At 48.9% G+C, this 25,712-nt stretch overlaps 9 protein-coding genes across 9 annotated transcripts; 5 read left to right on the top strand and 4 right to left on the bottom strand.

Moving 5' to 3' along the window:
• The first annotated feature begins 2,897 nt into the window (after nt 1-2,897).
• Nucleotides 2,898-5,871, top strand: BDV59DRAFT_35307 (Zn(II)2Cys6 transcription factor). The gene is made up of 5 exons (XM_073696242.1): nt 2,898-3,581; nt 3,634-3,745; nt 3,831-4,546; nt 4,607-4,881; nt 4,957-5,871. Exons 1-5 carry the CDS (start codon nt 3,175-3,177, stop codon nt 5,691-5,693), a joined length of 2,247 nt encoding a protein of 748 aa, XP_073547635.1. The 5' UTR covers nt 2,898-3,174; the 3' UTR covers nt 5,694-5,871.
• A 2,403-nt stretch (nt 5,872-8,274) lies between these two features.
• BDV59DRAFT_178844 (uncharacterized protein) lies at nt 8,275-9,170 on the top strand. The gene is made up of 2 exons (XM_073689836.1): nt 8,275-8,562; nt 8,642-9,170. Exon 2 carries the CDS (start codon nt 8,726-8,728, stop codon nt 9,158-9,160), a length of 435 nt encoding a protein of 144 aa, XP_073547634.1. The 5' UTR covers nt 8,275-8,562; nt 8,642-8,725; the 3' UTR covers nt 9,161-9,170.
• A 2,060-nt stretch (nt 9,171-11,230) lies between these two features.
• Nucleotides 11,231-11,506, top strand: BDV59DRAFT_202240 (uncharacterized protein; the record flags this gene model as incomplete). The annotated part of the gene is made up of 3 exons (XM_073693992.1): nt 11,231-11,287; nt 11,339-11,404; nt 11,468-11,506. The coding sequence occupies 3 exons, from the start codon at nt 11,231-11,233 to the stop codon at nt 11,504-11,506; spliced, it is 162 nt and encodes a 53-aa protein (XP_073547633.1).
• Nucleotides 11,507-11,872: 366 nt separating this feature from the next.
• BDV59DRAFT_178843 (transcription factor domain-containing protein) lies at nt 11,873-14,851 on the bottom strand. Its single transcript, XM_073689835.1, has 2 exons — nt 14,531-14,851; nt 11,873-14,408 (listed from the first exon to the last, which is right to left on the bottom strand). Exons 1-2 carry the CDS (start codon nt 14,606-14,608, stop codon nt 12,195-12,197), a joined length of 2,292 nt encoding a protein of 763 aa, XP_073547632.1. The 5' UTR covers nt 14,609-14,851; the 3' UTR covers nt 11,873-12,194.
• Nucleotides 14,852-15,683: 832 nt separating this feature from the next.
• Nucleotides 15,684-16,629, top strand: BDV59DRAFT_35279 (uncharacterized protein). The gene is made up of 3 exons (XM_073696241.1): nt 15,684-15,774; nt 15,832-16,255; nt 16,312-16,629. The coding sequence occupies exons 2-3, from the start codon at nt 15,934-15,936 to the stop codon at nt 16,491-16,493; spliced, it is 504 nt and encodes a 167-aa protein (XP_073547631.1). The 5' UTR covers nt 15,684-15,774; nt 15,832-15,933; the 3' UTR covers nt 16,494-16,629.
• A 902-nt stretch (nt 16,630-17,531) lies between these two features.
• On the bottom strand, nt 17,532-18,791 carry BDV59DRAFT_193416 (glycoside hydrolase family 7 protein; the record flags this gene model as incomplete). The annotated part of the gene is made up of 1 exon (XM_073692223.1): nt 17,532-18,791. The coding sequence occupies one exon, from the start codon at nt 18,789-18,791 to the stop codon at nt 17,532-17,534; it is 1,260 nt and encodes a 419-aa protein (XP_073547630.1).
• Nucleotides 18,792-19,154: 363 nt separating this feature from the next.
• Nucleotides 19,155-21,425, bottom strand: BDV59DRAFT_35251 (acyl-CoA synthetase). The gene is made up of 4 exons (XM_073696240.1): nt 21,032-21,425; nt 20,675-20,973; nt 19,713-20,617; nt 19,155-19,651 (listed from the first exon to the last, which is right to left on the bottom strand). The coding sequence occupies exons 1-4, from the start codon at nt 21,375-21,377 to the stop codon at nt 19,411-19,413; spliced, it is 1,791 nt and encodes a 596-aa protein (XP_073547629.1). The 5' UTR covers nt 21,378-21,425; the 3' UTR covers nt 19,155-19,410.
• A 113-nt stretch (nt 21,426-21,538) lies between these two features.
• Nucleotides 21,539-22,206, top strand: BDV59DRAFT_178834 (BolA family protein). The gene is made up of 3 exons (XM_073689834.1): nt 21,539-21,728; nt 21,775-21,881; nt 21,930-22,206. The coding sequence occupies exons 1-3, from the start codon at nt 21,609-21,611 to the stop codon at nt 22,102-22,104; spliced, it is 402 nt and encodes a 133-aa protein (XP_073547628.1). The 5' UTR covers nt 21,539-21,608; the 3' UTR covers nt 22,105-22,206.
• BDV59DRAFT_178830 (syntaxin) lies at nt 22,207-24,437 on the bottom strand. Its single transcript, XM_073689833.1, has 5 exons — nt 23,898-24,437; nt 23,687-23,813; nt 23,149-23,615; nt 22,808-23,087; nt 22,207-22,753 (listed from the first exon to the last, which is right to left on the bottom strand). Exons 1-5 carry the CDS (start codon nt 23,901-23,903, stop codon nt 22,692-22,694), a joined length of 942 nt encoding a protein of 313 aa, XP_073547627.1. The 5' UTR covers nt 23,904-24,437; the 3' UTR covers nt 22,207-22,691.
• Between the last annotated feature and the right edge of the window lie 1,275 nt (nt 24,438-25,712).

Genomic DNA, 25,712 nt, shown 5'->3' with positions numbered 1-25,712 from the left:
TTTTTACTCGTGCAGATGGCATATGCGTCCATTGCAGCCGATCAGCGCTTTGCTCAGTATCCAAAGGCCCGTCTAGCATGTTGTCAGAGGCTGCACCTTAAATAAATCGCGACCCGCCGTGGAACTCGAGTGTATTTCCGCGTTATTAATTCTTTCAGTGTACGAATACACACAAGAGCATGGTGTCCTAAAGATGAGACTCCATATCGAACAAGCGTTGGCAATGGCAGTGGATTGCATCTCTACACTCTTTGGCAGAAGACCAAGACAATCATGCTGAAGCTCGAACGAGGGTTTACAGCTCAAAAGCTCTAATTGCATCAGCGCTAAATCAAGATTCTAACTGTATAACGTACTGAACAGGCAACTGCGGCAGTAATGAGAAATATTTGAGATAAGAAAGTCCCTGACTGCCAAATACCTACCAAAGTTTACTCCTATGCATCTTTGTATCTCTAAGGCTGTTATTCTCAGCCGCTGTCCACTTGACCTAGCAGTTAGGACAAAAAGTAACTGATCGCTCTTGTTATCATTCTATGACTTGTTTTCAATCAGCACCTTTTTTGCACACCTTCTGTGCTAGAGATGATGATGTATAGAAGGCTCATACTAACAAACAACCCCCCAATCTTATTCTACGGCAAATCGAGTGACGAATTTGGGTATTTATCAACTAGCGAGCGTCTTTGAAGATCCTTGTGGCGTTCACTGGATAACCGCCCCGCCCGGGGCTGTCAAGACGCTGGCACAACCAGTGGGTAAAAACACGAAATATTTCGAGATAGACATGATTATGTTGGCCACCAGAGAATAGGAGGAGGGTAGGGACGATGCAACTGTGGTGGTTATTCGAGGTAGGCAGAGGAAGTTTCTGTTGTTGGGTCTTAGGCGGCGGCTCGTTGCCGTTGGATCACAGAAAAACAGGGAGGAAATACTTTCATTGCTGACGACAAAGGCTTGGCCCCCAGCAGATACTCATATCTTTGGCAATTGGATCGGGAGTCGAAAGTAACGATCAGTCGAATGTTTTCGTCCTTGACTGGGAGAGATGACAAACCTCCGCGCCGGTCGTGTTACCGCTCCGTTTTCTGCCATCCTCCCTTTTCCTTCGATCTCAGCTGCTCAGCACGGACTCGGACACCTCTTTGGAGATGTTTACAACGCGGTTTTCCCCAGGCGCTGATTCGACATACCGATCATATTTCCTCAAGTTTTTCAATCGAAACGGGGGAACCTCCGATACGGGCACAGCGTAGATTCACACTGATGAGGATGGCAGGATAAGAGAGGGAAACGATCGGAGAGGACACTGTCAGATAAGTGGTGTCATGATTTGTCTGTCTTTAAACCAAAGGCTAATATAAGTCCTACTGTGTTGTCCACACAGATCAGGCCCTGTTAGTTGTCTTATTTCCTCGCCACGGCTAAAAGCACGCGTAAACGAAAGTAGGAGACGATCCGTTCGGCACCGTTGGACATATTACGCACCATGCGGTGGTTGCCACTTGCTCCTCTGCTCGGTGATCACGGCTCTGGAAGCAGCATAAAGCATTATAATGATATCGGCAGTTACGTCCAATAACTGCGACATATCAAAGAGGATCTATTACCTTCACTGCCGGCAAGGTTGTGGGACACGTATCGACCATCTGGTCCTCAGTTCATAGTGGAAATTGAGATTCCGACGAGGAATAGTCCGTCTCTCGCCTTGATTTCATTGCTTCTGCCGGGCTCAGGGACTTACTGTGTCTGTTATTCCCTAAGCTGTTTGGGTTTCCCTTCGTGACGCAATACCGAGAACGAGGACTGACATGTTCCCATTTTAGATCCAATACAGATCGATCGGGAATCTTCCCCCATGGATAGCCTGAGCGTCCGGCTATGGAGTGTTTGATGGCAGTGACATTACACACTCCAGGGCTAGACACCCGCAAGGATAACCCTTCCGCAATCTATGCGTTCATCCTTCCTGACTTCGGAAGTCCCACAACAAGTCTAAGTCGTAATGCTTGGGAATAGCCGCCTATATGAGTCACTTGAGGAAGGCGGTTGCACGAGGTGCACCAATCCTGTGTTGAGCAGCTAGTGGACTGTTATGAGCCCTATCAGGCGAGACTCGTTCCACAGCGTTGCAACAGAGCGAGAACTCTCACACATATCCTCATTAATGGCAACTTAGCGATCCCAACCGCTTTTCTTTTCATTCTGTTCGATATCGACAATACCCCATAATCAGCGAAAATGCCCAAGCTGATCGAAAGCGGTGTCGTTTCCGAAAGCAAGTATTTCCACACCTCTTGATTTCCATTCTGGCGGCAATTGAGCAGTTCATCTGGGCTGGTGTGATTCACGACAGCATCGCCCTCGCCGAGCCATCTAGCATGTCTCTTTCAACAAGTTCCACAAGTGTGCCCTGTGTCGATGCAATCGCGTGCGAAACGCCCAATCAGCCACCCAGAGGGCGGGTACCTGATGTGATATGAACACCAAGACCCGTGGAGGAGCCTTTTGGTGGCGCATCGCAAGGAGAGAAGAAGAGTGTGTTTGCGGACGTTGTTACTGTGCAGCGACAGAGATGTGGTTCCTGTAGCAAGGACTGCTTGTCAGTAATAGGCCGCATTGTCACCAGAAAATAAAGGCAGGATAGGACTCAACGAGAAAAAGAGCGCGAGGATCAAGCTGATGAACTTCTTCGGCCGTTCTCTTTGAGAACCTTCACCCAGCAACTGAGCGTTTGTCCCTAGGCCTTTCGACTCTCAGGGGGAGCTCTGCATCAGATATGGTTCCATCGGGAGAGTGTCTATAAGATTGAATGCACGACAAAAGGAATGCCGACAACATGTGAGTACCGCACAGTATCATCATAGGGGACAGATCTTCATTTTCAACCTTCAGGGTGTTTTCTCTGGTGGTAACGCATCGTCATTTGCAAATGATGCTTCTCGGCTGTGGGAGGCGACGCGGCAATCCACTACCGACGAATTGGCGACCGAAACAGAAGGCGGCAGCTTCTTCCAGCCAACCACAGGCCTTCCTCCTCAGCCTGTGTCCATCAACAGCCCAGTTTCAAACACCTCAGGCATCCTGGTTGTCGAGGCTTACTTGCTATCTGTCCTTATACGTTACTTGGTCTCCGATCCACCTTGCTATTGGTCCTAACCTCGCGCAAACACGATGAATAATACCGAATATAGCCATCGTCTCCTATATCGGGATCCCGCATTGTCCTCATCCCTTCCAGAGGATAGGACCCTTTGCGATGACTGGACATGGACAGTGCGTCTATCCTCTCAGCTACCTGTCTGGCCCCCAGGCAACTTTGCAGCAACCCGTGACGATGCCGCGATGCAGATGACTAGCGCTACTCCCATCCTTAATCCCCGATCATCGAATCCAAAGATGCCGATTCCTAGATCGGCCAACTCTCGTCACTGGACTCCTAGCGGCCGAGTTAAACGTGCCTGCGACAATTGTCGGGAGCAAAAAGTCAAGTGTAGCGGGGATCATCCCGTCTGCCAGCGATGCCAGGAGGCAGGTTTTGATTGTTTATACGGGGACGGTAAAAGGGCAAAGATAGCTAAGTGTGTTTGTGGCGCTACCCACAAGGTTTTATGCACTAATGGAGCGTGTCAGGGAACTGAGCGATCTTACGGACCAGGTGCATGCGTATAAGTCCCTCTTGCGAGATATCTATCCCAAGCTAGACTCCAAATCTGCGGAGCGTGTTGCAGATGTCTTTAGTGAAGTCAGTCCCTCCGATACGTTTTTATCCTTGCGAATCTCTCATGTCTCTTTCTTTTTGAAGCTGTGTCTAACCTGGAGGGCCACAGACAATCGAAACTGAAAACCCTCTTGTACAACATGCTCCCGCCTCATCCGATGCTAGATCCAACGGAGATTCTTCTAAGTCTTCACATACTCCTGCAGCCCACGGTTCCCTGTTAAGGGCGCTAGATTATACCTGCGACGATTTCAACAGTGATACAGCAATTCAAGCTGTAGGATACGTTGGAGAGCACTCAGAAACAGCATGGATGCGCCGATTGAAACAAATACTAGCGAAAACCGGTTCCTATTTACCCACCGACAACCGGCCTTCCATTGCTTCTGTCGCTTACTCTATAGATAAAACGAATACCCGTGTTATAGATAATATCTCCTTATCACAACGACCGCCTCAGAATATTGCTAATCAGCTTATTGATTGTTACTTCAAGGTTGTTCATCCTTCCTTTCCAATCATTAATAAGAGAATTTTCCTGGGTCAATATAGTGCATTTTTCTCTACTTCTGTGAACCCTGGCAGGAGGTGGCTCGCAATTCTCAACTTGATATTTGCAATCTCTACAAAATGTTTTCGCTATACCCAGGTGGCTAGTGATAACGGAGGAGAGAGTGAAACGAGTGAAACGAGCGAAACCGCTTACTTTTCACGTGCGTGGAAATTAAGCATGCATAACGCGTTACTGGAGCATCCCAGTCTGCAACAAGTTCAGGTAGAAGGCCTAATATCCTTCTATCTTATGTCCGCTGGACAGATTAGCAGGTGCGTCGTGGAGTGATCCTTTGATAACTATATATCTATTCTTAACTCTTTTTCATCCAGATCATGGAGGTTCTGTACAATTGCCACCGGTTCAGCTATTGCGCTCGGCTTACACATCCGAAATGATGGAGATGCAATCAACCATATTTCACGAGAGACCAGATATCGAATTTGGTGGTCACTCCGATCTCTGGATGTCTCTCTGTGTCTAATGACCGGTAGGCCCCTGAGCAGCAGTAATGATTTTTGTGCAACTCCACTACCGTTGCCGTTCACAGAAGAGGAATTATTGGATACAAGGACGAGCCTGCCTATTTCTGATCACGGGTTTCCAGGTGCGCTCAAGAGAACTCTGCCCCTTAGTGGCTTTAATAAGTCATCGAAGGACGTCCTAACATCAGTGGCTACAGCGTGCGCTCCTACAGCCGACCCTGACAAACAACATAAACAAGACTCAAATGACACCACTGAATCCGCCAGGCCTAGTTCTTCGCTCTACTTTCGCTGCCTGATTGACCTAGATTTGATCTTGGGAGAATCTATTGATACGTTATATGCTCCACCGGCTGTACGAAAATCATGGAGCGAAACTCAGGTGGACATAGCTGCCTTGATTGGCAAAATCGATACATGGCTTTCTAGGCTGCCGGTTGCGTTACACTTCACGCAAGGCTCCAATGCATTTACGCGAGAAAGGTCAAGCTTAGCTTTTCGCTTTTATAGCACAAAGATCGTTATCACCCAGCCCTGTCTTAGTGGCCTTGCCGAAACTCCCACATGGGTTGAATCGCCTCCGGGATTTTCAGAAGAGATGTCTGCCACATGCATCGACCTGGCGGTTGACGTCTTGGATTTGCTACCCGATCAACCTAGCTTTTCTTGGATCTCCGGCATCTCTCCCTGGTTTTATATCTTGCACTATCTGATGCAGTCGATCGCCGTCCTACTATTTGGGTTATTCCTAGCAAAAGATACAGCCACTACTGAGTACAGCAGACTGCAGCAGCAAGTTTCCAAAGCAATGCTCTGGCTAACGGCTATGTCGACAAGAGATCAGACATCGTTACGAGCATTGTCTATCTGCACGGATCTACTGTCTTATCTCGTGCCACGTACACGTCGGGAAACCCACATAGCAATCGAATAATAACCATTCGCAAACGTTCTGAGTCGGCCTTCTAATACTACTATAATCAACCGGAGGAAATTGGCGAATCGCTCCCTGTTGTTTTTATTCAGCCAGTATCGTTATATACGCACACCTCTGTACTAGGTAGTTTTGGTACTATAGTCTCTTACTTTACAGCAGCTTTAGATTATCCGGCTGTTTAAAGTGTTGAATACTGTAGCTGGAGGTCTTGCCATCGTAAATAAGTGACATCATGAACGGAACCTAACTTCAACGCCTCCGAACCCCCCACCCCACGCCAGGAAAAGAAAGGAACAAAAGAAAAGGTAATGTGGTAGATCAACTGGGGCCCATGGTACAATGATCTAGAAAATGGTCTGGAGTAGACTTAGGTGGCAAATTTAGAACGCATGACGCACAAGCAGCCAGTCTGATAGTTAACCAATTGTCTCTTCCTGCTATTTCCGCTGGCCCTGATTTCTCCCGCTGGTATATATACGTCTGTACTCTCATTGAAGTTGGAGTTTTAATCAAGGCTACTATTACATTTGTTTCATAGTTTGCCCTTCAAAAGATATCTCCAGCCCGCTTAATGGCAGGCCAACCATCCAACCATCTACGACCTCTCAGACCAAAGGTCTCGAGAGCCGATTTTGATAACGTTCGCGAATCTTCTGTGCCACCAAGGCGCAAAAGAGCATCTTTAGCCTGCACCGAATGCCAAAGACGCCGAATTAAGGCAAATAAACCTTTTTTTCGTTACACTACACTACAGCAGGTATCCTCTTAAGTGACAGGATTGGTAATCTTTTTAGTGTGACACTCATACTCCATGTGCACACTGCACACAGCATCAGCGCGATTGCATCTACATTGAGTGGAAAGATAAACGACGTAAAGTGTCCTCCGAACGCGTGCACCAAGAACTATTATGGTATCGCACCTTCGTAGGCAATTTCTTCAATATAGTTCAGAAAGGTGATGGAACACAACTAGGGAAAATCGTTGATGCCATCCGAATCGGCGCACCACTGCAACAGATTGAAGCAGTTGTCATCCATTGTCTGAACGAAATAAACACATCATCCATTCGCGATAAAGCAGCTTCCACTGCAATGACGGGAAATGAATGATAATCTTATCCTGATAGTCTTCATTATCTGTCACATTGACTATGCAAGACTGGCTGTCGACTTGCGGGATTGGATTGTCTTTACGACTGCTGGTGCTTCTTATAACTTCACCATTGTCTGATAACGGGCCTCCTATAGCTTTGTGCAAGAACAAAAACTAGAATATCACATCTCTATCTTGAATGTTTTGTATTTATATGGTTTATTTCGAAATATTCATATCCTTATACTTGCTATGTGTACAGGCATAATGATTACACGAACCCCATCGAGACTTCCGGTCGTTTCAAGGATGTATATTGCGGCTTCATTCCGTGATTCATCAAGCTATGCTATATCATACCAGAGACCAGATGGCTATATTTATAAACCCGTGCAAGACCAGACGAGGTATAACATCGCCCACTGAGCAGCATCGAACACGCCGGTGAGAGTGGCAGCATTGATACGTTTGATTCCCATGCCAACCGTCGAAAGTGTCTTGTTCTGCCTCCACTGTAGAATCCCACGGATCAGCTTAATCGAATAAGACCGGCTTCAAAGGAACCATTCAAAGCCGTCGTAACTCTGCAGCTCCATCAGAATCCCTAATGAGTCAGTTCAACTTTCTCTATTTGTCGGACAATAATATGGTGGCTTGGACTTCAAAGAAATTCTATATTTGCGTCGCTTGTCCTGTTTTCTCTGAAAAACTCTTTTTTCTTCTCACTTCTTGCCTCTCCACTCCCATATACAAGGGCATACTTTTGATGGGCGTAGCATATGCAGTTACGTTTTAAGGGCTAACGCTTTCACTATACATAATATAGGAGAGTTACTCTATGAGCACGACGAATCTTGGCACTAAATCACAGAAGATGCAGTCTTTGTTTATTTATTTAGCCAATTGGTTCATGGGCTATATAGTAGGAGATATTGCAAACACATTCAATACCCCGCTACTTTTCACTTAAAAACGGAGATTCTTTTGTCTCCTAGGTACACTTCTCGGGATGTCTTTTCCTTTAGGGTGTGGCAGGCGTTTTTGGACAGACGCCTCAGACGCCTTAGACGCCTTAGACGCCTTAGACGCCACCAACAAGCCTGCAATGGAGTGGTTAGGGTTATAGAAGGAAATGCATGTGTTCTTATTTGCACCCAGGGAAGACCAAGTACTTAGAACACTACAGGTCGTCCAAGCTTACAAATGGAATTCTCATACTGCAGGCTGAAGTGTACCATGTATTTGCTCAAGGCCGACTTTCGTCCAGGCCATCTAGATGTATCCGGCCATTCCAGTACCAAGGTTCTTCTCAACTTACTTCCTATTACAACACACTATTAGGGAAATAGCTGCCCAAATGGCCTATAGGGTCACTTGAGACAAATTTTAATTTTTGGTCACATTGTCTGACCGACCGCGTGGTGCTTATCAGGATACCCGTTGCTCGTTGAGGAAGATTACCTTAGGACATCAATGGAATGGGTGAGGCGAAAGTACATGCAGGCCAGAAAAATTTCGTATTGATCATGTTTAATCTCCTAACGAAAAACATACCTCGAATGACCGATAGCATGGCACAATCTTTCGCATCTTTGACTGATACTATCATACCTCCCATATCGTCCTCCAGAGATCTGCCACAATTTGATGATGTACTGAGGGGAATAGCTCCCTATCCTTACACGCTTAAGATATTAAAGAGTTACTTAGCAAGGACTCACTGTTCTGAGTTCCTCGATTTTATCATGGATCTGAGGGAATACAGTGAGAGGTACAAATCCGCTTATGGCCAGAATAAACCGTCTAATGCTCAATGCGACGAGTCAAGACAGCTGATTAGTCTTTGGCAGAGACTAGTCTCTATTTATATCATCCCAGGGTCCTCGAGTGAACTGAATCTTTCATGGAAGGAACGACAGGAGCTTCTCCAATATATGGATGAAACAATACCTCCTCCTCCATCCTTTATTAAGAAAGTTGTGAAAAGAGAACGGGAGTATTTTCAATCGTCAATTTTCGTCCTATTTTTAAATAGTCGCTCGGAGGAAACCAATGTCGACCGGGAAGACTCAATACCTACAAGAGTTGCACCAGGCATTTCCACGCCCTCTTCAACAGGCTACCCCTTAACGCTCAGTTCTGTCTATGGTCCTCCAGACCCCTCAAAACAAGAATGTATTCATTTCAGGAATAATAAGGCGCGGCAAATGAGCGTACGCACAAACGCAGAGATAAGGACACCCACGGATTTGTCTGCAATATCCGAGTTGAAATCAACGTTCACAGCATATCGTGAGGTAATAAAGAGATGGAAGGCAGACGTCAAATTGGCCGTTCGGAGAATCCTTCGTCATCAGCACTCAACTTAATAAACGTACTGCAATTTATTGATCGTTTATCACGGGCTAGCCACGTTGTCGAATAGGTGCCATATCCCAGCTTATGAACCACGCGATATCGACCATGAAAGTGAATTCCGATCTGTATGTAAACTGTGCGGGCGCAACGACCGAATGGCCAAGAGAACAATCTGATCATTGCCTATTATGCAGAAAGACTGGACCACAAGAAGTTCGATAAAGGATATGAAAATATCTCCTGTGTTGACCTGGATAAATGAGTATGGAATACAAACGGGACTAAGGCAAGCCATTAAGGCTACTCCGTAACAATTCAGAATGCTAATTTTTTGCCGGCAGAATCCTTATTAAAAGATATCCTGGACGCCATATTGAAGCTATATTGAAGCTGTACTACCAATCGGCTACTTATCCTGAGTACCTCGTAAGGTGCAAGTCGTCTTACTTAGTGTAGCGCGGTACTATAGCAGTTTCCTAGTGAAAAAGACCGTGAGCATCAGAAGGAACAGTAACTTAAGTCATCTTTTTCGTGATAGCAGTACTATGGTTTTAGGAGAGTGGCGAGTAAAAGTGGACTGTAAGTTGAAAAAGGGTAAAGGGGAGATCACTAGTTATAGTACAGTTTATTGAGGTTACTCGCTCAGGGTACTCAGCCTTCCGTTCACCCCATGCTCAGTCATCGTCTCAGGCAGCTTAGAGTGTCTCTAGGGGTGCTCAGAGCTACTCAGTGAGCAAAAAGCGGCGAGGGTGAGCACTAAAACGGAAAGGGAAGGTCATCGCCCTGGCTAGAAAATCAAATACATATAGTTACCTAATTATGTCCGGTTCGTTGCCTGGTAGATGATGGTCATCATCTTCCTTGACCTAACAAATTGACAGGCGATATTGCAGCCGCCTTAATGAGCTAAAGCAGTCTTAACCATATGCTAAAACGAGTGACGAATACAGGGCTTTTCTTGATGGCTCACGGCCCTTTTTCCTTCTATTCCCTTGGCCGTCATTATTATAATCCCATGTAGCATTCTTACAGTAGGCTAAACCCTACAAAAGAAAGGGAAAGTAAAGTTATTATCGGATACCCAGGCATACGAACCCATATATCATGGAGGACGGTGTTTCGTCTCATATATTGTCTCTACGTAGCACTTGTTATTGGGCACTCCCAGTCAGCTATCCAGCTAATATGCGAGTACATGTCGGTGAGCTGCAGCAAGATGGTACTAAACATATATAGTCAAGGAGGACGCAGCGTTCTTGGCCCAGATTCTTTCGTAAGGATAGTCACACAAAAGCTAGCGAACAAAACGCCTTTCGACGCGTTTCTATCCAAGTGAAAAGGATATACATGTTATATACCTTTCCTGTTAGACTACAGAGAAAGCTTTTGTATCACTGGTTGTGAATAATCGCATAATAGTTCGGCCAAAGGTGAGTGACCAAAAATGAGTGCTGCGGACCACTGGGGAGATATCTTACGCATGCGAGGCCTACTGAGACAGACTACGCCGTAGTTGTTCTATCTTTTAATGGGTCGATCACCTTACGTGTTGCTGAATCCGCCGTGTGACAAATATTCTGGAATCATGATTCGCCATCACGGTGGGTACTTGGAAGCCGTCGGGTATACGGAATACCGGTAGGTATAGGAAGCGCCTCAACACAGGTGGAAGTTCGCAGGCTCCCGTAGTGGACGTTGGACAACGCAAGATAACTGGGAGGGCCGAACCATTACATCCTAATTTGCTCCCTTTGTGATCGTCGGTGGAGCAGGAAAAGAGTTCTATGCTAGCTGTATCTCGTGGTGGAGGAATTCTGGAATCTATTGAGGTGGACACAGTGATCGACAAAAATTCGAAGCGAAGCCAAGTATAGAAACGCCTATACATAGTACTGCGTACACTGTACTTCCATAATCTATACATAGAATTCATGGCATGAGCTCACGTCCATGAGGGTCTTGGTCAGGGTACAAATACCGCCTTCCGTCCCAATGCTCTGTCCCTATCCATTACATCCCACTCTCCTGATAAATATTCCAATTCAATCTGCTCATACAATTTTTCTACAACATTCAACATAATGAAGCTCCTTTCTATTGCTGCTCTGGCTACCCTCATGGGCTCGGCCGTCGCTACCGTGCGTCCCATCCTCCTGCCTCTGTATGAGTGTTGCGCTGACAATTTCCAGCTTGCTAACGGGGCTCCCTGCAAGTCCGATGGCAGTATGGGTGTTTGCGCGAGCGGCTTCTGTTTGGTATGTTGTGCAATCTTACACATGGTGTAATGTATCAGGGCTAATTTAAAAACGCAACAACAGGCGCAAGGAAACCAGGTGGGCAAGTGCCAGGCGCAGTAAGAGGGTTCATTTTGCCGTTTATACTACACATTCAGATCTTTGGGGTAAATCCAAGATCGGTCTTTCCTTCAGTGTATATAGAAACAAGCTAGAGTCGCATCTCTCATCTCCATTTTCTCCAAGGAGCTTACATTGGACACTATATTGTAGGCTATTCCTTCGGGGCAAATATGAGTAAGTGGAATTGGTTTATATATGAAACAGTATCTATTCAACCGGTAGGAAGCGATTCGATTGTCTCGTTATGCATATTACACGGCGCCATCCTATTACCCCTACATCAGAGGGACTTTCCTAACATCAACCCGTGGTATAACTATTGTTGACTTCTACGCTTTATGTGCTTGCCTGGATCCAGCTTTTCGGATCAGATTTAGTCATTTGCGACATTGAATTCATGGCTTGAGTATAGTAATTTACGATATATTGAAAAAATGGAAGTCTAATCTTTGTCATATAATTCTTCTGTAATACCTTTGCTGGTTAAGTTCCGTACATCTCACGAATACAGTCCAGTCCTGTGCATGTTATGATTATGTTTGATTAGAATCATAAAAACAAAGTATATTGTCGCGTTACAATTTGGTATACACAGCAAGTATTTCGGTGCTAAGACAGTTGTCAATTCAGAATAAGATCCACGAAATGCTACAGGTCGAACTTGCAAAGCTGGGTATTCCATCCATTCCTATTCACGAATAGCTGTGTTTAGATATGCGATGTCTTGGGGCTGATGGCCTTCTCTTGCGCTGGGGCTGCTGCCTCCGTAATTTACAATATCTTCAGGGTGCAAGATATGACTGTAGAACGTAGGATTCACAAGAGCCATTGTGTTCAACATGGACACGTCGCTGGTCATATGCGCAGAGGTCTGTAAATCTATTGAACGTTGAGAACTTAGATCAAGACGGTCCGCCACATGGTGCCATGTCCCATTTTGCTTCTGTGGGTCCGACATCTGTAGGTGCGATGACTCCATGAACACATTTGACTGGCCAACATCGGTCACATATTGATCGCGCACTGGAGCAATAGATTCCATGTGGATGACTCCAGTACTGGGATGTATTGACGCATCCGTATTGATGGACCCAGAGTCGGTTTCCGTTGTCGTTAGCAGCTCTGAAGTAGTAGAATTGGTAGACGCAAGTCGGATACTCTTTTGCACACAGTTCCTTGGTTCAATAAACACCAATGAGCTTTCAGGCCTCCCCTTGTGTGTAGTCCAATGTTCAATATTGGATATTAGACTGTGAAACACTGGCCATGAGGAACGTAGTTCCTTTACCTGACACAGAAGTAATTCTTCGCACCGGTCAAAGGTCAGCGATTCTCTCCCCATTTTTGCTCGTAGCGCAAAGGCTTGCTCGACAATGGTGCGGACTGAGAGCTCGAATAATGGAGGGACGCTTCCACACATATGAAAGTTCTCCAAGTATTGAGACAGCACCAAGGGAGCTTTGTAGAGAATCCTTTCGGCCTCCTGAATAGCTGGTTGCTCTAGGCTTCTCTCGTGGGGCGCAATATGCACGTAGATCCATACTAGAGTGGCTGCGTACGTTAACCTGAAGTAAGTATGATGAGGTAGGAGAAAATAATGGCTTTCTGGAGATACAAGCCGACATTCTGGTGGCAAGCGATCGTCCAGCTGCTTAAGCTCCGATATCAATTGTGTAGCCAATGCGTTGTAGCTTGATCCCGTTGTATCCGTGGAAATCTTGTTCACAATAATTGCCAGCTCGACCAGTCGATTGAAGCAACTTATGGCTCGTAAAGGATTGCGTGTATCAGGATCTTTCTTCGAGGCTTTCGTAGCTGGTAATGCATCAGGCCAAGGTTTCCACTCTTCTGGGCCATTCTCGTCCATGAGCCCTACCGCAGTGAGATCCCGAGTCTGCATACAAGGCCGACGGGATATCCGAAAAGACAGCAGTGAGTCGATCACAAAACACCCAAGAAAAACAGCCTTCTTTTGATTTACAGCACCAGCATGGTCACCAAGATCAATGGAAAGAGCCATGCGGACAGCCTGACCGCTAAGTAACCAAGCGGATGTCCATTTCTCGAGGCCAATGTTTATTAAAGCCAGGAGGAGTAAAGCCTGTATATGCCCGATATCGTAGTGTTCTGTCTCTGCGGGGATCAAACTGCGGGCAATCTTATAGTAATCCTTGGTCTCGGCAAGCGATTCTCCGTCCGGTGAATCTATACGAGACTGAGAGGCTGTATAGCTCAGAATAGCCCAGAGCACAGCATTTTCGCCTGATCTAGGTGCTGTGGCCATAAGCGACATCGGCTGACAAGAATAGACATAGGAAGCCTGGAGGATGTCTTGTTTGCTGATGATCGGGAACCACGTATGGGTGACAGCAAAATAGTGCTTCAGTAAATATGAAGCATGAGAAGGTAGTTGCAAACCTGCTGTTGGCGCAGGTGGAGCGTTTATTTGAAGCGGTAGCGGGTATTTGATATTGGGGAGGTCAGTGGCACGCTGCGACTGTCTTGAGCTGAGATCCGTGTTAAATTCCCAGTCATCTGAAAATGGACTACCAGTGCCTCTACTATTATTGTCTGGTGTGGCGGAGTCCGTCAGGATCTTGTTCAACTCATGGAACAGCCGGCTCGTCTTCCAGGACTTATGTAGCACCTCCGATGTTGCGTCGTTGGTCCAGAATCTCAGAAACTTTTCTCTTTGGCCAGCATAGTCGGCTGCCGAGCCCAACATCCCCAGCAAGGAATCCTCCAAGCCACCGAATTTGCAGATAGAGAATGCCCACAGCTTCTCTAGGCCACGAACGTATCCTTCAGGTAACCCACGTTTCTTCGGGTGGGGATTGTACGCGCATTCTTGTCCTGAAGCTTTGCAGGATGAGCAGGTAGGGCGAAGACCATCACATTTATCCTAAGTTTTGGAGCGCGGTTAGAACTAAAGCGTTTTCATACCGTTCGTCACAAAATGTCTGGGGGGCATGCAGCAAGAGAAGTCAAGTTTGTATGTAGAAGACACAAGATTGAGTTACTCACCCTTTTGCTGCGACATCTTTCGCATGCTCTGGAGACCCTCGTGCGTCGAGGGGCTTGAGAGTAAGTGTCTTGTCCCATCTAAATAGTTGAAATGGCACGGGATATTGCAGAATCGAGGTGCATGGACACATCAATTCCGATACACAGTAATCCAATGAGCTAACCGGTGTATCTATACCCGTGAGGGATGCGATGAGCAATGGCAATGGCTAAAGATAGAATGGAAATGATAGCACTAGTTGATGAATCTATTTTAAGCCATTTGTCGTCATGGATTAGACAGCCAAGACTCTTCATAGAAGCGATAGCAATAGCAAAGACCTTCAATCATGCAAGACGCTCAGAGGAATCAGTTCTACGTATCAGAAGGTGAAAAATAGATTCCGAATATAGCTACCACAGCCACACAGTAGGGTTCCGGTTGTCCGTCAACCAGCCCGATGTTAAAATCCAATCCGACGGGAAGAAAGTCGGTCCCGACTTCGGGATTGCACGGGATGTAGTATCATGATGCCGATATTTTAGCACTACTGGTTCACTATCGGAACTAACTGTAGGGGTCGATTTTGCCCTTGTTTATTCTTCGGGAGTAGTGGCGACAGCTCACCCCACTCCCCACAGTGGGAAAATTGTGGGAGGTTGTCTACTATCACTGTTGCCTAGAGAATAACAGTTGGTATGCTTATATGTCGTTGAATATTCTCGGTGTCCCCACGAGAAGGTATGGATGGCGGTGGTTTGATTCAATTTTTGAGTACTTATCGAATGTCCACTCTTTTCCATGGATTGGTCTACTGAATGTCGTACTAATCCAACCTAACTTCGCTTACACTGGCTCCGATCTACGAACATTTTTCAATGTCTCCGGAAATAGAACAATTTCCAATATAACCCAAACTAATGGGCCTCAGGGTTCCAAAGGATCTCGATCGGTATCGGTTCAGAGTGTCACCAGTTAATAGACCATAGCGAATCCAGACGGTTCCTGGTAATCTAATGCAGGCGAACACAAGGAAGAAAACAATCTCTCAAATTTTGCTCGGTGGTTCTATTAAGAAATCTCCCCTAGCTTTTCAGATATATCTCGCCGTAGGCGGTCTTCGTGGTATGCAGATAGCAACCTTCATAAGACAGCCAGGACGCGATCCGCCTGAGATTCCCTCGTCTTGTCGCTCTTTTCCTTACTCTCTTCTCATTCCTGCGCTACGGAAACTATCCCGTATCTACAAGGATGATGAAATACCGTTAGCCATGCTCCTTTCTTTAATGAAGGAAACAAGACCTGATAAGAACAACGGAAGGATACATTTCTTCACCATGACATCAGACTACTAATACCTAGGTATGTCTGCCTAGTTAGCTAAAATAGTTACCTGCTGCAGTGCCTATTAGCAATAAACCAAATGCTCTCGTCGCATCTACTTCCTCTGTACTATCCACCCAATATCGAAAGTATCTCTCTTAAGATGGCTCGGAAACACTGGATTTGTCCGTTCTGCAGGCGATCATATGCTAAGCGATCCAAACTATGGGCCCACTTGCAGCTGTACAATGACACTTGGAGGCTCCCCGCTGACGGCTCTCATGATGTGCGGCAAATCGACGAGATTCTCAACCACCACAGCCTTGCCGCTCATCTAAATTACGATGTTGGAAGGCAGAGTCTCCACTCTAGCGGCCCGCCAATACCTAAGGAACCGTTTCCCTTTCTTCAGCTGCCATTCGGTATGTGATCTTGATGGCCCGTTAAAACCTTATCCTGTGCTAACATTAGGATACAGAGTTACGGTGGATGACCTACACATACATCCTATGCTTTGACTCAATCGTTTTTTATTATCACACAGACCTGCGCCCTTTACGCATTTCGAAAGGTTTCTCCGAGCCACCAAGCTCAATGGCTCCAACACAACCCTCCACGGAATATCCTTTCGTTATTTGCAGTCAATCGGCAGGTCTATGACGAAGCGCGACTTGTACTTTACTCGCTTAACACGTTTATTTTCATGGAGCGTTACCTGATACCCCTATTCATAGTGGGAATTGGGCGTCTAAATGCCAAACTTCTACGGCTCATTAAAGTCCCTCCCCATCAAAAGCACCATGAGGCTGATGAAATGTCGGATTGCACAGATACGATTCGCTCCACTATGGTCCAAATGTTCCCTACGAAGAGTCCATTGCGTGAAAGAGAGGAGGACATCTGGTCCAGTGATGATCAATATGTCCGTTTCCTAAGAGCGATAGGCATACATCAGATCTGGAAGCACCAGAACCAGGGTATTATTCGGGTGAAAATACCGCGCAGAGAGAACCTCTCGTCCTTGCAGATGATACGCTACAATTTCCGAGCGAAACTCTATCTCAGTCCCGATAATTCTCAGGATTACATGGCCGCACAGATCGGCTACAGATTTCATGAGAAGCACATCCCTTACTTCGACGAAGGAAAAGAGCGCTAAGATGCTATATTGTTGAATCATGGCTAACGCGATCAGAAACGAGGCACCCGATGTGAAAAAGAGATTCTTAGGCCTTTATCCGCGACGAAGTCATCCAGAGACTTCAAAACCTGCGCCTGTACGATAATATTACCACAAATTAACGGATGTCTATGCCCCGACACATGCATTAGAATCCTCCACCAGGCCATGAGTCCCACGGCGTGTACCAAGATGGGAAGGGGCCGTCTTAGTTGACGCTCGATATTTGTACGAATGGCACACATTAGGTGAGCTGTGAGGCTCACACCCCCTGGCTGCAGAAGACCGTCTGTTGTCAAGAGGAATACAGATTCTTCGGAGATGAAGAGGTAGCAAACCTTTATCTCATTTCCCTGTAAGCAGACCTAGAATCACTGGCGTGCCTATTCTTCACCAAGTTGGTACGAATTGAGCAATATCTATAGATAGGTTTTCTAGAATTGACAAAGTTAGGAATACCTATACACTCATACGTAGCACACACTTCATGCCACACTCTCTTACGTAGACCGCAACGATCACCGGCGCTTGCCATAAGTCGACCCAATATCTCCCCACCGGATATTCGAAAAAGTAACATGGGTATCCGGATGTAATTTCTCGATGAGGGCGGGATTGCCCTCGGTGCTGTTACACGGCCCAGAGCTCCCGCCATCCAGCCAGCTCATAAACGACCCGGCATCATTCCAGATGCTCATCGCGAGCACCATACCGCGACCCAGCGCCTCGCCCATGCGCTCCAGCCCCCCAAGCCGGTTGAAGGCACTGCTCGGGTCCGCGCAGTACTCCGTGGTAACGGAGTCGACCGTTTCGCCGGCGACTTGCACGGCCGCGTTCTGAATCACCTTCCCATTCTGCACGTACAGCCGGCGGATCTCGACCAGCGCTCCCGTGGTAGTGTTGTCCTTGGTGAAGAACTGCGTGACAACAGTCATGGGCTTGGTGGTGTCGACGTCGAAATCGTAGCCGTAGTAGTCGTGCGCGCCCAGCGCGTACGGGTTGAAGCCGCACCCGCTCTTGTCGCAGACACCAGTGGAGCCGCACTGGTCGCCGCTGCACTCGCCCAGGGAGGTGACGCTGCACGGGTGCGGCGTGTATGCTGTGGCGCGGGCGTTCGCCTCCCAGATGTCCATCTCGTTGCAGCACGAGCCGTGGCCGTCGACGTTGGCTTCGCCGTTGATCCAGGGGATGTTGAAGCACTGCGCGTCGCAGTAGCCCGTGCCGTATCGCGCACCGGCCGGGTTGAGCTTGCTGCGGCCGCCGTCGCGCTCCATCTCGGAGAAGTACAGGGCGCCGTTCATACCGCAGACAAGGGTGGACACGTCCACGTCGAAGGTGAACTCCTGGTTGAGTAGCTGCAGCATCTCATAGTTGTGACCGCCCTCGGCGAGGAGGTACACGCGCGGCGAGACGCTCTTAGTTGTGTTGCCATCGCGCAAGTACTCATGCAGCGTCAGGCTGCTGCCCTTTGTCTGCACGCCGTAGCTGGAGTAGTCGCTGATGCCCTCGATGACGCAGTTCGCGGCGCAAGTCTTCTTGTCCGGGCAGAGGTCAGCGTCCAAGCCGCTGCTGGTGGTACAGGAGGTCTCGCCGCCTTTCTCGTGGATCCAGTGCGTTGCGGCGTCGATGACGATCGAGGTGTCTTGCTTCACGCAGCCATGGCGAGTGCTACACTTCCACGTCGGGAGTTTGGGGTGGACCTCAGGGCTCTTTCCGATCTGCTGGCCTGTCACTAAGGGCAGGAATGCCAGAGCGAGTGGAGTCAAAGTGCGCAGCATCGTTGCCAGGTGGTGTATTACTGGGTTGTAGAATGCAGTCGACAGAAAATGCGGAGATTTATACATTATGTAGCGACCATAGTTTCAAGCCGGCGTTCTCTCACGAATGACCGGCCCGCCGGTCCGATTGAGGAGTTTCTGTCCCTGTTTCATCCATACTGCCTTGGCAATAATTGAGATCGACCTTTGCGGATAATGGTGCAGGGGTCTCCATCAACTGGAGCAATCTTGAATGAGGGCGGATACTCCACATTCAGGAATGATAAGCGTGATGAATACGGGGATCCGGGGAAATAACATACAGGAGGCAGGGTGAAGATTGCTGGGACGAACGGCGCCGCACTTAGAGCATCCTCCGTGTCCGATCCGGATAAAATGTCGGCTGAATAGTCTCTGAAACACGGCCTCCGAAGATCGCACCACATCGTTGCCAGAGCGGGATGGTCGCAAAAATGTTCCTCATTGACAGCAGAATCGTATGTTATTGTAGTCTAGAGGTCTTGTCGAATATAATACAGGTTGATATGGTACAGGCACAACTATACACCAAACACCTTCTTGACGAGCGTCTTCTTGTTCACTACAACACATCAGCATACATCAATCTAAGAGACGGATATCACTCACCCTTGCCCATGGCATTTCTCGGAATCGGGCCCTGGAGGACCTTCATTTCCTGGGGCATCTTGTAACTGGCCAGCCGATCTTTCAGCGCCCGGCGCATATCCATTGGACCCCAGGGCTTGCCATTGCGGCCGCTGGATGCCGCCTTCTCCGGGTTCAACACCACCACTGCAGCGACTTTCTGGCCCCAGCTCTCGGACGGGAGACCGACCACAGCGGCCTCGGTGACCTCAGGACTAGCCAGATGTTAGCACATCGGATTTCCCAACCCGCAAAGGGAGACAAGATGAGACGTACAGAGAAAGAAGCTCTCTTTCGACCTCGAGGGCGCTGACTTTCTCCCCACCCGTTTTAATGATATCCACGCTCCTCCGGCCGTGAATGAAATACATCAACCCCTGGGCCCAGTCACCGCTGGTGCCCTTGCCGGCACCGTCCACTCTCCGACGTGTCGCCACATCGCCGGTTCGAAACCACCTCCCTTTGCCGTCCTCACTATCGACAAAGGCCTCTTGCGTGGCCTTCTCGTTGGCCCAGTACTCGCGGAAGACCGTCGGTCCGCGGAGTTGGATCTCTCCTTCGCGCTCCCGTCCGGCCTCGTCCAGTTCTTCCCCAAGCGGGATGACCTCGTTGGTGTCCGTGTCGACCAACCGTGCCTCCACGGAGGGCAGTGGCCATCCCACACTTCCGTCGACGCGATCGGCGAAGTCGAGGCCGCAGCTGATCGCCATTCCCACCTCCGTCATGCCGAACCGTTCCAGGAGGACGTTGCCATTGCTGATGTCTTGCCATGCTTTCTTTGTCGGGGTGGGTAGGGCAGCCGACCCGGAAATGTTCAAGCGGAGATGATCGGGGGAGATTCCCTTCTGTGCGGCATCGCGCAGACCTGGGTCCAGTCGAGGGAAGCTGGACAGGAGACGGTTGTAGATGGTCGGAACGGCCGTGAGGAAGGTGATCTTATTGGCGGTCGCGTTCGGGAGAAAGGGGGCCGCAAGCCGCTTCCATACTGCATCGGTGTTGAACGGGTACATGAACTCGACGGACGATCCGGCGAGCATCGGCGTCAGAATGGCATTTACAATGCCGTGGATGTGATGGAGGGGCAGAAGGTGAAGAAGGCGGTCTTGCGGGGTATAGTTCCACGCCTGTAGAAGAGACGCAGCCTGCGCCGTGAGGGCCGATTGAGGGATCAGGACTCCTTTCTGCAGACGGTCAGTATTGAACCTATCTAAGAATCTGAAGGATGATCGACTACTTACCGGTCTATTCGTTGTCCCCGACGTATACAACATCATTCCGCCTCGGGCCTCTCGGAGGTCCTCAAAAGTCACTTCGTCCGAACGCGACGCCCCGACTCGGATCTTTTGCCGAATATCGAGCACCGGTTCCCGGTCTAGCCCAGCCTTTAATATATCCTGTGCTTTTGACGCGTACTTCTCGGTCGCAACCAGCGCCTTAGCCTGTGAGTTATCCATGACGTATTTCAGTTCGCTGATAGGGAAGGCGGGAGAAAGCGGAAGAGCGATGGCATTGCTCGCCAGAATGGACAACATAGTCACTATCACCGTTAGGAAAATTTTCACAAAGCACAATCCAGGTCCTTCAGACAACAGTACCTACGTAGTCGTAGCTATTCTCGGCCAGAAACGCAATCCGCTCACCGGAGACCCCATCTCCGCGACTACCAGCGGATTCGACCAGGCGTTCCTTGGCCTGGAGTACATCGGCGACGAGATTTCCGTATGTAAAAGAGCGTGACGACGTACTGTGGACAACAGCTAAACGCGACGCATCATGGTCCTGGAGGGCTCGGAAAAGAGGAACATTCGGGAGCGTGGAGAGCGGTTGACAGCGGACTAGAGTTAGGGACCGTGGACCTCGTGCATGAAGGACTTTCCTTGGAATTGCAGGCCGTATGAGGCGACGCGATGAAGGGCCCAAGCCCCGCGACACGACTGACATCTGCGGGTGTGCGATAGACGATCAATGGATGGTGGTCATGAAGAGCTGGAGAGGAAGAGAAGAAGGTCGGCAATTTGATGTCATCGGCGATCGGCGTTGAGACTCCGACATGCTCCTGCCTCAGGCATCAAACCATCCCTCCGCCCAATCCCAACACGATCAATTCGATCTGACCTCACGATCTTCGTTACAGCTCTGCTCAAACACCCCCTCGGACTGCCTCCTCCATCAATGCTCCTCCCCATCGCTCGACCGGGTCTTTTCTCCCGCGCCATCAACCTCCCCCGTGCGTTTTCCGTGTCCAGCAGAATGGCCTCCGCAACCCCCATGGAAGATACCATCCGCGACAAGGTACTCCACCATACCCTCTGTGATAAACTAGGCACTAAGTGAATAGCTCACGCATGCGTTTACTCCGTCGACGCTCATCATCCGCAACGACTCCCACCTACATGCGCACCATGCGCCGATGCAGGGATCGACGTCGAAAGAGACGCATTTCCAGTTCGTCGACACGTCCCATCCGCCCGGATCGAACTAACCAAAATCCAGTGTGACAATCACCTCCTCCGAATTCCAGTCGAAGATGCAGCCAGCACGTCACCGGATGGTTTATGCTCTCCTGAAGGAGGAGATGGCCCGGGAAGGAGGCATTCATGCGTTGCAGTTGCGGACGAAAACGCCTGAAGAGGAGCAGCGGGAGAAGGAGCGGAAGAATCAAGCATGATCATGTCTTAGAATATCTCCGATGTCGCATAAAGGATACCCACTATTTGGTCCATGACCATGTACCCTGTATAAAAGAACGCAAGTCTATGGTGGATTATGAAGTGGATTATTACATAGATTCTAGCGCCAAAAAGAAAAGCAACGAAGAGACTCTAGTATATACATGGCACCAGCATTGCATCCTAACCAAAAGCAGCGACAGGCCATCAGCCGCCGGGACAAGACACAACAGACAAGGAAGATAATGGACTATACATGATCCATCAGAACCAGGACGACGGACTGGGGGCTTTTCAAACACAGGAAAACAGCAATCGGGTGGTATAACATTAGGTGCGCAATTCGACACAAAAGAAATTCAAGATCAACAACGATAGACGGCTCTGCTTACCGTGACGAGATAACACGATACGAGAGCAAGACGAGTAAATATTTTTCCGCATCTCAACGGGGAAGAAAAGCCTAGCCAAAGTGCGACAGGGGGAATTCTCGATGGAAACAATAACATCAATGGTATCGAAGAGGTACAGCAGTGACACCACGCATGGTTCAGACACCATCTGTAAAAGAGGAACAATTTCAGGTTTAATTGCTTCCTCCCACTTTAACACCTACCACGACACCGACGATGATGGCGATGATGAGGACTGGACTCGTTAGGACGCCGTTGAGGTTATGGTTGGATAAATGGATGTACTTACTGATGATGATCAGGGCGTACCACTTCCACTTGCGAGCACGACGCGCGCTGGCAATGGCATCCGTAATCTGAGCGTTACCCTGGGCGATGTTCTGGGACACGTTCTGCGCATCCTCGTTGATCTGCTCGATCTGGGGTTCCTGCTGGTGCACCAGCTCCGCCACTTCCTGGTACAGACGGCCCAGCTCCATCATATCCTGTTCGATCTTGCGGATAGCGGCGGAACGTTCCAGAGCGGCCTGTCTGGCGTCGTTCGCCTGTCGGGTCCGGCTACCGGTCACCTATAACAAAGGCATATCAGCACTTGTCCTCTTCAGGCCATAAATCCTCACACAAGCCTACCTGGAAGCTCTGCTCCTGTCCGAGAAGGACATTATCCACCCCCTGCTCGATCTCCTCGCTGGAGGCCTCGGGGTTGGCGATCTCATACCGACGGCGCACCTGGTCGCGCAGGCGCTCGCGGAAATCCTTCTGGGCTCTCTGGTAGTGCTCGATTTCACGACGCAAGTTGCGGCTGACGACATCGACCTGGGTCTGGACGCGGTTGTCTCCGGAGCCGGGTGTCTCCTTGATCTTCTTCATCTGGTCACGGAGGTAGCGGAAGCCATTGTTGATCTCGTCCTCGATGTAGTCCAGGGTCTGGCGAGCAACCTGATCCTCCTTGCCGGTGCTGGAGTCCAGGAGAGCGTTCTGGGCGGCGACGAGCTGACCCTCGCGCTTGGCGGTCAGGTCACGGATGCCTTCGTTGATCTCACGGCACTTGTTGAGCAGGGTGCCCGGATCGGCAGGTTGCTGCACTGTATTCATCTCTGCGGAGAACACGAGCACGGAATTTAGTACACGCTGGAAAGATCAACGAACTTCGGCTTGACGCGCTTACCGTAGCTACCATTGCCCTGCTCCATGGTATTGGCCTGGCCATAGGGGCTCTGGCCATAGGCTTGCTGTTGTTGACCTCCATAGGGGTTGTAGGAGCCGTAACCGCCCTGGTTGTTGCCGTAGTTATACTAGAAAGGTGGGAATGTTAGGCGCGCTGTGTTTGGACCCCCTCTGGAAAGAGAGGGGTAAGCGGTTGCGACGAGGCCACGTACACTCATTGTGATGCGAGACAGAAATTTTCAGAGATACACGATCCAATATAGTCGTGGCAGTAGGTGGCGGAGGAAACGGAGGGAGTCTCCGGTTGACAGAAAAGGGAGAAACGGATGGGGTCGCGGTTCGGAATCGACGGCAATTATTACGTCGCAGGCTTGCTTGCAAAGGGGGAACCGAGACGACGTGATGAAAAACCGACGGGGAGGAATTGAGGAGAGGGGGAGGGGGGAGGGGAGGTGAAGGGAAATGGACGATGGGAGGAGGAGAGAAGAGGGAAAGGGAGAGGGAGAAAGAAGAGAGTAAGAAGTGAGTGAGACACGCGGCTGAGTTGTGGCAGTTGCTGCTTCCCTCTGGGTCCGTTGCCGCCGCTGCTCAAAAGGGAAACTCTCTAGTGGTGACGAAGTATCGGCTCTCGTTCGGTTTTTCCGCCTCGTTTTATTTTCTATATTCTTCTACTCGATACGCTCAGCGAGGATCGGTAGCCATTTTACTTCTATCACATCGTCCGGTTGCTCAGGGGGGAAAATTGTGATTATTATTAGCTTAGATTAGTTAGGGGGCTATGGCGCCTGCACAGACCGGCGCCGATCAAGTCCCCTTTTTCTGGCTCGCACAGAGGGCACAACGGTGGCTTGGATGAAGAATGTACGCAGTCCAGAGTATCAAGCCAGTCTCTCCCTGCGTCTTTTGCTATTACTTGAGGTGAGATCCGTCCCACGGCGGATATACGTTCTCTCCGTCGTGCTATATAGGCCATGCAGTGGGAAATCAAACTCTTTAGCTCCAGATGGATACCTAGATACCTACCAGCATCATAACAGATCCAGTCTTCCAATCTTCCAACATAATATCACCTTCCGAACTCTTCCCCGACCATCCGAATTGCCCAATGCGGATTCTTTGGACAACGCAGTCTGGTCCAATAACGACTCGTCAATGACACCCATGCACGTCATGAGTCGACAAAACTCTCACCCGGAGGTACATGCATTCCCCGAACAGCTTACTGCAGTTCCAGTCCCAAGGACTCAGCCTTCCGTCAGACTTCTAGGCAGGATCACAACGTTCGTAACCTGGGTCTTGTCGCCTTATGTATCGATATTTAAGTTAATCTACGCGAGGGATGTCAATTTCAACGTCCCGTCCCCACTATCCGCCTCTGATTCACCATCGTTTCAGATTGCCCTCGATAATCCTAGAGACCCCTCATATCCTGTATAGATAAGATTCAACTCAATAGTCTGTGCACAGTATTTCGAGCTCTACGTCCAGAGCACTCTGTCCCTAGGACACATTTCACCTCTAGAACCCCGAGACGGCTGCCCCCACGTGTGCTCCACAGAGACCCTGACAGTAGTTCTTCTGCACGATGGATCCATCGCATTATATTTAGCAACACCCGCACCTGTCTGCCTAGAGCCTCATGCATTCTCGAGATGCTTTAACAGCTGCCTACGGAGTATCGATATGTGGTAACCTAGGTTTTGATCATTGAGCGACCGACATTGGCTCGTTGGTAAGGCACAGCCTCTCCGGATGGGTGGACATCCGCAGCATAGGCAGAAACTCTTCTCTCGGTTGCTTTCGAAGATGACCTTTTTTCGATATAGTAAAATAGTTCTGCCTGTGCTACTACCTTTCTACTTCATAGGTATACAGCCTACAGAGTACAGAGAACGTTCAGTTACGTAGGTAGGGTGCTAGTGTAACGCAGGCTCCGGTTCACGTGACCGTCATCCATCATCTTCTCATGTCTTATCGAGTTGGTATATCAAAAAGCATTCAACAAATGAGCAAATACGACGATTCAT

This window comes from Aspergillus ambiguus (genome assembly GCF_047715705.1).
Source record: "Aspergillus ambiguus strain CBS 117.58 unplaced genomic scaffold BDV59scaffold_17, whole genome shotgun sequence".
Lineage (NCBI taxonomy): Eukaryota > Fungi > Ascomycota > Eurotiomycetes > Eurotiales > Aspergillaceae > Aspergillus > Aspergillus ambiguus.
This window is presented reverse-complemented; position numbering and strand designations above follow the sequence as displayed.

Bases quoted from the DNA above. Each gene is read 5' to 3' on its own strand.
- BDV59DRAFT_35307 (XM_073696242.1), top strand. From the start codon at position 3,175: ATGAATAATACCGAATATAGCCATCGTCTCCTATATCGGGATCCCGCA. The intron at 3,582-3,633 runs GTGTGTTTGTGG...GGAGCGTGTCAG, and splicing joins AAAAGGGCAAAGATAGCTAA to GGAACTGAGCGATCTTACGG. The intron at 4,882-4,956 runs GTGCGCTCAAGA...CAGTGGCTACAG, and splicing joins TTCTGATCACGGGTTTCCAG to CGTGCGCTCCTACAGCCGAC.
- BDV59DRAFT_178844 (XM_073689836.1), top strand. From the start codon at position 8,726: ATGGATGAAACAATACCTCCTCCTCCATCCTTTATTAAGAAAGTTGTG.
- BDV59DRAFT_178843 (XM_073689835.1), bottom strand. From the start codon at position 14,608: ATGGGACAAGACACTTACTCTCAAGCCCCTCGACGCACGAGGGTCTCC. The intron at 14,409-14,530 runs GTGAGTAACTCA...TCCAAAACTTAG, and splicing joins AAAGATGTCGCAGCAAAAGG to GATAAATGTGATGGTCTTCG.
- BDV59DRAFT_35279 (XM_073696241.1), top strand. From the start codon at position 15,934: ATGCTCTCGTCGCATCTACTTCCTCTGTACTATCCACCCAATATCGAA. The intron at 16,256-16,311 runs GTATGTGATCTT...ATTAGGATACAG, and splicing joins CTTTCTTCAGCTGCCATTCG to AGTTACGGTGGATGACCTAC.
- BDV59DRAFT_35251 (XM_073696240.1), bottom strand. From the start codon at position 21,377: ATGTCAGTCGTGTCGCGGGGCTTGGGCCCTTCATCGCGTCGCCTCATA. The intron at 20,974-21,031 runs GTACTGTTGTCT...TAACGGTGATAG, and splicing joins GAATAGCTACGACTACGTAG to TGACTATGTTGTCCATTCTG. The intron at 20,618-20,674 runs GTAAGTAGTCGA...GACCGTCTGCAG, and splicing joins CGGGGACAACGAATAGACCG to AAAGGAGTCCTGATCCCTCA.
- BDV59DRAFT_178834 (XM_073689834.1), top strand. From the start codon at position 21,609: ATGCTCCTCCCCATCGCTCGACCGGGTCTTTTCTCCCGCGCCATCAAC. The intron at 21,729-21,774 runs GTACTCCACCAT...CTAAGTGAATAG, and splicing joins AAGATACCATCCGCGACAAG to CTCACGCATGCGTTTACTCC. The intron at 21,882-21,929 runs GTTCGTCGACAC...ACCAAAATCCAG, and splicing joins TCGAAAGAGACGCATTTCCA to TGTGACAATCACCTCCTCCG.
- BDV59DRAFT_178830 (XM_073689833.1), bottom strand. The intron at 23,616-23,686 runs GTAAGCGCGTCA...TGTTCTCCGCAG, and splicing joins GCAGGGCAATGGTAGCTACG to AGATGAATACAGTGCAGCAA. The intron at 23,088-23,148 runs GTAGGCTTGTGT...CCTTTGTTATAG, and splicing joins GACAGGAGCAGAGCTTCCAG to GTGACCGGTAGCCGGACCCG.